General features: G+C 38.7%; 1 protein-coding gene across 1 annotated transcript; it reads right to left on the reverse strand.

Moving 5' to 3' along the window:
* Positions 1-253: 253 nt before the first annotated feature.
* On the reverse strand, positions 254-9,911 carry asb18 (ankyrin repeat and SOCS box containing 18). Its single transcript, XM_058392979.1, has 5 exons — positions 9,593-9,911; positions 2,289-2,556; positions 1,550-2,063; positions 1,282-1,395; positions 254-1,191 (listed from the first exon to the last, which is right to left on the reverse strand). Exons 1-5 carry the CDS (start codon positions 9,792-9,794, stop codon positions 1,006-1,008), a joined length of 1,284 nt encoding a protein of 427 aa, XP_058248962.1. The 5' UTR covers positions 9,795-9,911; the 3' UTR covers positions 254-1,005.
* Positions 9,912-11,801: the final 1,890 nt, after the last annotated feature.

The following is an 11,801-nucleotide window of genomic DNA, read 5'->3' on the forward strand; positions in this document are numbered from 1 at the left end:
ATTTTAAATCTCAATATTTAGAACAAGGGTGTCAAGATTACAACACACAGACACAAGACATTTCCAATGTTGTCATCTTTCTCTCTCTCTTCCTGTGTGTTTGTAGATTTTATCAGCTTTAGCATTTAATGGGGTGAGCAGTTTTCCCTGAGACCACATAAATCTTAAAGTAGTCCTAGAGAGTCCATTTGCAATAGCTGTACAAATAAATCCATGATAAATCTGCTATATGCACAGAGCACCTCAAACACTGTCAACTGTGGAAAAGGGATTTATTTCTGGATAGGCAAGAGAAGACATCCATAGATAAATTCTTAAGTCCATGGCTATAGACTAAAGGGTTTGCATTTTCAGGCACATTTTACATTTTATTTGAAATTCACTTAACCGAAGTCATCATGAAGTTATTAAGTGTGCCAAAACTTTCCATTCTTTTTTAAACATGACAAAATTTTTGTCTGTGATAATCGAATATAAAGGGGCAAATACTCAGGGGAAAATTACTATTCTATTTTAATAAGAATACAAATAGTCAGTGGTTATGATTTCATCAGTAAATCTAGCCGTGTTGTTTGGCACGCCTACTGGACTTTGTATGTGTACAGTTGCTGACTGTAGTACTTAATAAAAAATGTGAAAAAAGTGCAGTATCTTACACACACACACACACACACAAATACAAAACCCAAGAATCTGATATTGCTTTTTATAAATGACATGCAGTGTTAGAGGAAAATCCCAGATAGTTTTAGCAAAACTGTTTACCAGTCAACAATATGTGGCTCTAAAAAGACACCTCCAGCAGATCACAAACATTAACACCACACATCCACTAAAGAACCAAACTCTCTATTATGTACACATGGTCAAAAAAACACAAAAATCAAACAATTGCTAGATTCTTGTTTGGTGGATTAATGTTAACAGCTTTACAATGAAAAAAATGCAATTTCAGATCAATTTCAGTATTTTGTTGTGTTATTTAAAGTGTCAACCTCCACGCTTCTAGTTGATGTAGCCTTCAGGTTTCAGAAGGAGATAGTCTTGTAGCATCTTTGGGACAGGAAGCCGGGGGATAAATAAGTAACAGTATTTCCCAAAGACCTTTCTTAGTGCAGATCTACACAAGTGCTGCAGGGAGCGTGGTTTATATTCCAGAGCAAAAAGAGAGTCATAAAATGACCTGTGAAGCTAGAGAAATTAATAAAAGTGTTTTAGGTAGTGACATAAACAACTCTATAGTGCATACTGTAGAGTTTTCCAATTCTCTGAAGTACCTACTTTGAAAATGTCTTCAGGTATAGCTTCAACCCATTTATATGTTACAGGAACAAGAGTGTAGGAGTTGAAAAGAATCTCCACAGTTTTCGGAGCAGCTGCACAGGCTGCTAATACCTTCAAAAATGAAGATAAACAAAACATGGCTTGATATTTTAACTATCATTGTGCAAACTATTTTTAAAGTTTGAGAAAGGAAGAGAATCTTTATTTGCAAATAAAGTATTAGATTAGCAAAAATTAAATACATTCTCAATTACAGGTTACCAACCTTGAGCAATGCCTGTGGCCAGACTTTAATGGAGCCGTGGTTTAATAGGGTCTGAACCACAATGTCTGGCTGCCATTCCTGACGTAATATAGCGTTTTGTAGCACGTTGGACAGTGGTGAACAGCCATTATAATCAATGGCATTGATATCTGCCCCATGATCCAGAAGAAGCTGTACCAAGCTGATCTGGACATTGCGGGCTGCCTTATGAAGAGGGGTGCGGTGTTCATTGTCAGCTAGATTCACACTAGCTCCATAACTCAACAGAAGCCTGCAGACCTGAAGGTGTCCCTCATTCTGATCTTCTCCCAGCTGTTGCTGAGCTTCCAAACAAGCAGCACCTAATGCCGTTTCTCCTGAGCTGCTGGTGTGGTTGATGTTTGCTCCATATCGCAGGAACAGTTGCGCATGGTGTGGCAGGCCATGCCTTGCAGCAATAAGTAATGGAGTATCCTCTTCTTCCTCAGTAGGAAGGTCTACATTGGCACCATGACGCACCAGGGCCTTGGCACAGCTGTTGTGGCAATTGATTACTAGAATATCAGTTTGATCATGTTGATCAACATAAGAGGTATAATAAAAATCACCAAAAATGTTCTATTCTGTTATATTGTAGTTTGATTGGTGAACTCTAGTAAATGAACAATAAAAGGGCCATAGCAGAATATCAAACATTAAACAGATTGGAATTTATATTTTTGAATAAATAATAATCATTTTTAAATGAAAGAAGTCATACCGGAGTGATTGGGGTGTCCTGCACAAATGTAAAGGTGCCAGACCATCCTCTGTGAGCTGATTGGGATTGGCTCCATGCTCTAGAAGTAGTTCTGCACACTCAGTGTTGCCATTGCTGCATGCCTCGTGAAGCGACGCCTTTCCTCCTGCACTGAGATTAGGATGTGCTCCATGCTCAAGCAGGTACAGTAAGCAGTCAGTAAAACCCTGTGCTGCAGCAATGCACAGTGGACTTGTCAGCTCCTGCTTGTATTCCAAAGACCAGAGGCCTATAATAGGTGTCATAATGTCTGTTCATTAATCATCAGTTAGATGCTATTGTAATTCATGTACAGAAATCGTAGCATCCGTCTCATTCCAGACTATGTGATGTTATCTTATTACAACAGATAGCCTTGAAATTAAGTATCCACTTATTTTGGTACATTACATACACTTGATGCAGGTAAGTTTCTCATGCTGGTCAAGATTGAGTTTGAAACTTGTTGAGACCACAATGCTTCACACTGTAATTTCTGTTACATCACCCACAGCTTCCCCTCAATCCAAACAATGGATTGTTTGCCGTTGTGTAGGACTGTTTGTTCTGCCTATTGGATTTATTGCTTATTTATTGACAGGGTGGCTATACTTTTGAGGTGAGTGGACAGAAGGGTGGCTATACTTTTGGAGGCCAATGGATCGATAGTATAGTGGAGGCAGAGACAATACTTATTTCAACAACCAAATGTTTAAAAAAAACTGATTTCTCATAAGCATTCTTGTATGTGTGATTCCAAGCATTTGATCTGTTATTCATGTGCTTTGACCCATAGCCTGGTCTAGTTGGATATTGCTTAGTCTGTTCTAGATTAGTCTGGGAATTTTTGGAAGATCTCCCAAATCTTTGCCTGATTTTGATTCTGATTTTGGATTTGTCCTTGTTTGCCTCATACTTGGAGATTCTAATCTGATTCTGGAACTTTCATCAGTCGTTAGAAATGATATGCCTTTGTGCAGTTTTTTTTTAAAGTGCTCTTCCCATTTTTTCATGAGTTACTAATAGACAACTCACACTAACTTGCTTAGTTCTGAAGTGTATACTGCCATCTAGTGTACAGTATATACGTATGTCCCAAGAAACGCCTGCGTGTTCATATTGACTTCAAAATGTATTTATTTATTTATTTATTTATTTATTTATTTATTTATTTATTATTCCATTTGTTTATTTGTTCTTTTTCTTTATTTTCTTTCTTTCTTTTTTTGGGATAACCAAATGCTAGAGTATTTAGTTCCAGAGGCACTGCACAACAGTCTGGAAGCATGAAGGACTGTGCTCGAGTGAGCTCGATTATGCAGCAGTGTTGAAATATTACCCTGCATAACAGTATGTACAAAAATAATGACATAATCATGACAATGAAGTAGATCTCATGGGGACATGAGTTTATGCTATATATCACAAATGCATTTGCATCACAGGCCATTTGCTACCAAATATTGATTGCAGTTCAGCATGAAGTTTTGCATAAGATAAGACAAGTTTGATTTATGGTGTGGAAAAGCAAATTTATGCAAGTTGTTTCTGTATAAAATGCTACCTCTAGTCTGGAAGTCTTGCTCCCAAACTACTACTTCTCCTTCCTTCTTTTCTCATACTCACCTACATACATTCTTTGATACTCATCTGTTTATACCAAGTGTTTTCAAACTTGATTTATATAATTATTATACATTATCAACAACTTCGTCTTCCAGCTCAAACTCACCACGTTTCTGTGCAGTCCACCTCAGCTCATCACTCTGAAACACTAGAATCTTATTGAGCTCAGCAGGGTCAGAGAAGCCATCCTGTATGTCCCTCCAGTGATGACGGAGCATGTCGAGCAGCACGGGGGGACACAAAAAGTCCATCCCTGGCTGCTTACTGCTTTTCTTCTCTTTGCTACTTTTAGTCTTTGTAGGCGTTAAAGCACACCATTTTGTGTCTTTGAGGCATGCAGATGCAGCAACATGACTCATAATATACGACTCTCCATCCTGTGAGATCATAATTACTAAAGAGAAAGTTTTTCAGTCTGTGTGATCGTTACCGACTTGTCAACATGGCTATTTATATTCCCATTGTTGTCCTACATCATGTATTTTTAGATTACATGACGTGATTGTAGGAAGGTCAAACAATTCCAGTGACAGACACAGGCGATCATTTTTATCCCTCAGTGCTTTGTATTGGAAACAATATAAAAAACAGCAGGGCATCGTTGTAAACATCTAAGGTTGAGAGGGGTGCATTAGCGCTGATATCACCCCTGCATTCCTCTATAAATAGTAACAGACAAGTAAAAAAATACCAGAGGGACAGAAATGTCCTCCAATCATATTGGTCAACTAGCTGCTGAAGAATCTGGACCGTGATCCTAGCACATATGCAACATTCTGACCCCTCATTTAACAGCCTTAAAAATAGTCAACATCACATTCCAGTGAAAAGTGAAAGCAAATATTTGACTTTAATTGACTTAAGATATGCACAAAACAAACCATTAACAAATGTTGTGTTTTACACAGAGGTTGGATTACAGTAAATCATCACCCAATGCATGGATAGACAGGGCTATAAAAATTCCAGCATATTCTATTTTTATCCTGCATTTTTTAAATTTTCCCACTTAAAGAAATAAGACCTTTCTTGCCACTTTGAACATTTTTTATAATAGGAGTGACTGAGAATTTTAACCACCTATTAATAATGGTATATTAAAATATGATATTTTAATAAGCAGATTAAGGTACATTATAATACACCATATGGGCTTTTTGAACATCCTATTCCATATACAGGGGTTGGACAATGAAACTGAAACGCCTGGTTTTAGACCACAATAAAACATTAGCATGGTGTAGGGCCTCCTTTTGCAGCCAATACAGCATCAATTTGTCTTGGGAATGACAGATACAAGTCCTGCACAGTGGCCAGAGGGATTTTGAGCCATTCTTCTTGCAGAATAGTGGCCAGGTCACTACGTGATGCTGGTGGAGGAAAACGTTTCCTGACTCGCTCCTCCTGTTTCCTGACACCCCAAAGTGGCTCAATAATATTTAGATCCGGTGACTGTGCAGGCCATGGGAGATGTTCAACTTCACTTTCATGTTCATCAACCCACTCTGTCACCAGTCTTGCTGTGTGTACTGGTGCATTATCATCCTGATACACGGCACCGCCTTCAGGATACAATGTTTGAACCATTGGGTGCACATGGTCCTCCAGAATGGTTCGGTAGTCCTTGGCAGTGACGCGCCCATCTAGCACAAGTATTGGGCCTAGGGAATGCCATGATATTGCAGCCCAAACCATCACTGATCCACCCCCATGCTTCACTCTGGGCATGCAACAGTCTGGGTGGTACGCTTCTTTGGGGCTTCTCCACACCGTACCTCTCCTGGATGTGGGAAGGACAGTGAAGGTGGACTCATCAGAGAACAATACGTTTCACATTGTCCACAGCCCAAGATTTTCGCTGCTGGCACCATTGAAACCGACATTTGGCATTGGCACGAGTGACCAAAGGTTTGGCTATACCTTTGCTATACCTGGCTATAGCAGCCCGGCCATGTACATTGACCCTGTGGAGCTCCCGACGGACAGTTTTGGTGGAAACAGGAGAGATGAGGTGCACATTTAATTCTGTAGTGAGTTGGGCAGCTGTGGTTTTGTTTTTTGGATACAATCCAGGTTAGCACCCGGACATCCCTTTCAGACAGCTTCCTCTTGCGTTACTCCTGTTGGATGTGGTTCGTCCTTCTTGGTGGTATTCTGACATTACCCTGGATACCGTGGCTCTTGATACATCACAAAGACTTGCTGTCTTAGTCACAGATGCACCAGCGAGACGTGCACCAACAATTTGTCCTCTTTTGAACTTTGATATGTCACCCATAATGTTGTGTGCATTGCAATATTTTAAGCAAAACTGTGCTATTACTCTGCTAATTAAACCTTCACACTCTGCTCTTGCTGGTGGAATGTGCAATCAATGAAGATTGGCCACCAGGCTGGTCAAATTTAGCCATGAAACCTCCAACACTAAATTGGCCAGTGTTTCAGTTTCATTGTCCAACCCCTGTATATTCCATTACATGTCAAAGTGTGGCTTGGGCGATTTGCCCATTTAGCTACAAGAGCATTAGTGTGGTCAGAAACTGATGTCAGGCCTGTTATGCAGTCAGAGTTTCAGTTAATCTAAAATGTAGTCAGTGGGGTTTGGGGTCAGGATTCTGTGCATTCTGTGACCTTGCTTTGTTTTCAGGGATTAAAGTTTGGGGATGCACACATATGGGGGTTATGGTCAGATGTCCAGGTATGTTCGGCCATATAATGTACGAGTAGAACTGTAGCTTAGCAGTTATTATTTTGATGTTGCAGGAATACTTGGAAATACTTAAAAATAAAAGTACTTCTAAATAAAAGGAATACTTGCACTTTCTGCTAGTAATGCTTGGCATTTTAATATATTATTATTTTTCTTTATATTAAGTTTAAATCCCTGATGGTATTATAGATCTTTTTCTTTGAATACAGTATATTTGAGCTGAATTTAGGCTGAAATAAATAACAGGGAACAACACAACTAATGGTTACACTAATTATTCAGGTGGAGCAGGCCTGCAGGCAGTACAGCCTATGCACTTTTTCTCTGAGTTGCTTTTCAGAATTTCAGCTGTTAAAATAATTGAAGATGTATACAAAATTATTGATGGTTGACTTAGTCAGATTTGAAGACTGTATGTGTATTGTACTTTAAAACTTCAATACCATTTCTAATCTAAAGTAATTTAGATGACTAAATTAACACTAAAACTAATTACATTTTAGGCAAAAGACTATGACTAAAACTAAATCAAAATTTCCTGTCAAAATTAACGCTGTACCAGAAGTGATGTACCCAAGATAAAAAAAAAAACTGACCTTCAAACCCTGTCAGCCATCCTACAGGCCAATACCAAACCTTCCCTTTTCCAAGCACAGAGACAGCATTGATTAAAGGGGTAAATTACCTACTACTGTCCTCTGATCAGGGTTGTGTCTCCTTGCTGGTGCTGCTTGACCTCAGTGCAGGTTTTGACACCACTGATGATAATATTCTACTTGATAAAGGAAAATGTTGTTGGAGTTAAGGGAACAGCCCTTAACAGCTCAGTATATACACCCGGGCCAGATATTGAGTTAAAGGAATATGCCTTCCTGCCATCTTCAGTTATTGCCACAAATTCTCAATTGGATTCAGGTCTAGACTCTGGCTTGGCCACTTCACAGGAATGGCCACTCCTCTGTAAACCATTTCTTGACCACTTCTGTTATCTTGTTAGAAGGTCCCCTTTCTTCTGCAGACTGTCTGACATTATGCTACAGAATATTTACGTAGTCTTCTTTTTTCATAATGCTATTTACTGTTACAAGGTTGCCTGGCCCACTGCCTGAAAAACTCCCCCAAAGCAAGTTGAAAAAGGGGTGTGTGTGTGTGTTGGGGGGTTGGGCTGGGGCAAGCACACTTAAAATGAAACTGTAATTCAGTTATTCACTCAAAATTTGGCCTGGGTATGGATAATTTAGGGCTTAAGTGCACAAACATACATACATACATACATACATGTGTTTCTATGTCTGTCCGTTTCCTTGTATATTGCTAAATTGATATGCTCATGTCAGTTTCTTCTTTACAACATTAGAAGGATTTGGATTTTTTTTTTCCATACAGGCCCCTCAGGTACCTGTTCAGTTTCTTGTCATTTCGAGACTGGACTATTACAACTCTCTGCTTGCAGGTCTACCTCTGAACGCAATTTGACCTCTGCTCCTAAATGCTGCTCCACGACTTGTTTTCAGCCCGCCGAAGTTCTCCTACAGCAGGGTGTTGGTGACCTAGGATGTTTTGGTGATGTCTTCCATCAGTCTGCACACAATTATCCTCAAGCATTATGTGATACCAAGCATTATTCTATTTCACTCTCTCTCTCTCTCTCTCTCTCTCTCTCTCTCCCCTCATGCAGCTGGGCCTCAATAAATCTTTGGGGAATTTGGAGCCTCTGGAGTTCTCATATTTCCTTTGGTGTCCATTCTAATTTCTCTCTCATCTCTGATTTCTACATGGGCTGCATGGATGTTACAGTTAATGGTCAACTGTTGAGGCCCAACATAAGCACGATAAGCTGGACCAATCAGACAAAATACCAGGGCAGCCTATCTTGACACTGCAACCAAAAGACTTAAATCAATACCACTTCTGAGCAAAATTTGACTGACTGGCTGACAATTGTCTTCCCAAGCCACATCATCATCATCATCATCATCATGGAGTTTTATTTTGAGAGATTCACAACCTTCTCTTGCCTACAAGTGTAAGAAATGTACACAGAATCACAGACACTGCAACTTGCATAATTTACATTTACATTTCGGCTATTTGGCAGGTGCTCTTATCTAGAGCCACTTACAATTTATCTCTCAATTTATACAACTGAGGGTTAAGTGTCTCAGAGGAGCCAGTGATGGTAGCTTGCTGGATCTGGGATTTGAACTCACAACCTTCTACCACAAAGCTACCACATCCCCCTTTTATATTATATTCATATTATACTCTTAGAAATAGGAGGTGTACACTTAACCTAGACTGCAAATACACTGCACCAACACAAGCTACTGAGAGAGAGAGAGAGACAGAGAGAGAGAGCACTGTAAAATTTATATGTAAGTGTGTGATTGTACAATGCTTTTTTAAATGAAAGACACTGATACACTATGACCCTCATTTCTTAATAATGTTCATATTCCACCAAAGGTGGTTAAGTGTTCAAAGTCATTGTTTTATCATTTTACATTTTGTCATTATTTATCTGATTTATTTATTTATTTATTTTGAAACTCTCTTTTGTTAGTCTTTGGTGCATTTAATACTGGAGGACTCCAGTCTCTGTCTAACTGGAGGCTTGTGTAATAAAAAAAACTACTATTACTAATAATTTACTGATATTATCTGCAGTAACCTGAATGATTTTCAGAATTTTTTAGTATTTGTTTTTTCCCCCACTTGCTATAACCACAGTGTATTTGAGCTGCCATGGATTCTACTAGTTTGTAAAACCTAATGGTTCATGCTACATCAAATCCATTGGAGTATCAACTTAACATGAGCTATGAAATGGATAATAATCAATGGTTAAAGCAGTTAACAGGGACAATATTCCACATTTGCTTTACTTTAAACAGGGAACTAAAAATAAGTAATAATCAAAATTATGTGTCAGAGGTATGCTAGGACTCACCGACCAACACAGCTGGTGGAAGCTGAACTGTGGGGTCTTTTAGCCAGTCATCATTGGACAACTCAATAACAGCATCTGGGTTTTCTTTGGTCAGATCTTTGAGGAGGCGTTCCACACTTTTGAAGTCCTTCTTTTCCTGGGCACCTTTCAATGTCTGTACAATGTCCGAGTGAAGCGGGTAATCCACCGTTATTCTGGACATTATTTTACATCTATACTTTATAGTACCATTAATACTTAAACATTAGTTAAATAATACTATGACTGAAATGGTTTTAACATTGTGAAGGTTTGTTTTCATTCTCCAGACATGCAGCTAAGAATAGAGCAAGCGGAGTGTCAGCTGAGCAGATGTCTTAAAATATCCCTGGTCTGGTTTATTCTACACAAGTGCTGCAATCTGCTGATTGTAAATGTATAAGGTGCATATAATCTTCAACTCTGCTTAATATGCGCATTATAAAATAAAAAAACTAACTAAAATAAATGTACTCATTTGTTCTCATAAATGGGTAAGAGCAGAATATCATGTTCCTAGCACTATAACTTTTATCAGGAAGTTGAATGACCTAGCTAGCAACACAAACAAAAATGTTAACACCAGGAGACATGGCTTTGATTCTGATGCTACTCCTTACCAAGCGTAACATGATTAGACAATGCAACGCTCTGGGTAAGTGAAATGTAATGACATACAGTATGATAAACTGACAAAAGCAATAAATGTTTATCTACTGAGGTGAGACTCATATAAATAGCACTATATAAATACGTAAACTAGTCTATATGTTATTTACTGCTAATGAGATTAGGTAACTTTATAATCTAAATTGACTATACCCTTAATTAGTCAGTGATGGTTTAAGTGATTTCCCAGTAAGGTGACATGATTTCCCAGTAAGGTGACAGAGGGCAGTCAGTGCCTTTTATTCATTATCTTGATAAGGTCATATTAGCTTTTAAACAGAGGAGTGTGGATGAAACAGAAGATGTCTGTATTGTAGAAAAATGTTGCTATTTATGAATCGTTCTCTCTTCTCTGTATGTGCAGTGTCAGAACAAATTTAATATCTGGCCAAATCATCACCTCAGATGTAGGTGCACATAAAGCAAATATGAACTCTTTCATTGTCACTGTTAGTCAGTCCAGTGATAGTAAAAGGAGAGCGATAATTTTCTGAAACAGAGCCACAAGAAGCAAAGAAACAAGTCTGTGTCACTGATGTTGTTGTTTTTTTGTTTTTTTAACTACCTAGGACTGAACAAAAGCTATGGGCATAAAAAAGAACTTATAGTGCTACACAAGCAGGAAATTGTAGACCCTGTTTAGCATCTGATTTGCTTCAGATTAATAAATCTTCATTTGAAGTCATTTGTAAACAGGTTAAACCACCCCAGCCTTTATTCTTCTTTATAGGTTTTGATTTTAAGATATTACATTAAAAAAAAACCTACCTGCTGCATTTTAACTGGTATCTACGAGTGATTAGGATAATACATCTGCTCCCTACAAAATGACCTGATTAAAAATAGCTTTTTGTTTGTCATCATCAAAGCTACACTCAAACAATTTGACAGTAGACCTTCCAACAGTGTGACCCCCCTCAGGGTTTACTGTGGGAGATTAAATGCATTCCAAATACGTTAAGCACCCATGTAAAGTCTAACTGTGTAGAGTAGCTCCTATTCATTTTATTCTCAACCTGGCTTAAATAAATAACTTAAGCTTGTGTCAAGTGTCAAGAATAGAGGATTGCTGACATGGTTCACAAATGGAGCTTAGAACTCTGAGTTTTGCAGCTGACACAGAGACTGACTGAAGACATTTGACTGAAGGGAGATGATTGATAGTTTTGAACTCTCAGCTACAATCCAACACTGCCTGGAAGCCCAGTGCTCTCATGTGATCTCATGTGATCTCCCCTACCCTTGCTTTCTGTCAAGGTAAATACTGTCCCTCAGGAAAGAGTCCTGAAACCTGAAATGAGTACCCTTAGTGTTCCGGGTATGGGGTCTGGATGTACCGTGACACTGTCTAGGATAAACATTTAGGATAAATGAATGAATTTAACTCACTAGAACTGTAAGTGTATGCTTGAAGCTGCATTCACACATGCACCGATTTTATCACCACAAATCACCAGTCGCTGTGCTCCGAAATCATCAGTAGGCTCCTGTTACTGGGTACTAATGTTCATCAGTGACCAGA

The sequence above is a fragment of the Hemibagrus wyckioides genome, linkage group LG06, assembly GCF_019097595.1.
Source record: "Hemibagrus wyckioides isolate EC202008001 linkage group LG06, SWU_Hwy_1.0, whole genome shotgun sequence".
Lineage (NCBI taxonomy): Eukaryota > Metazoa > Chordata > Actinopteri > Siluriformes > Bagridae > Hemibagrus > Hemibagrus wyckioides.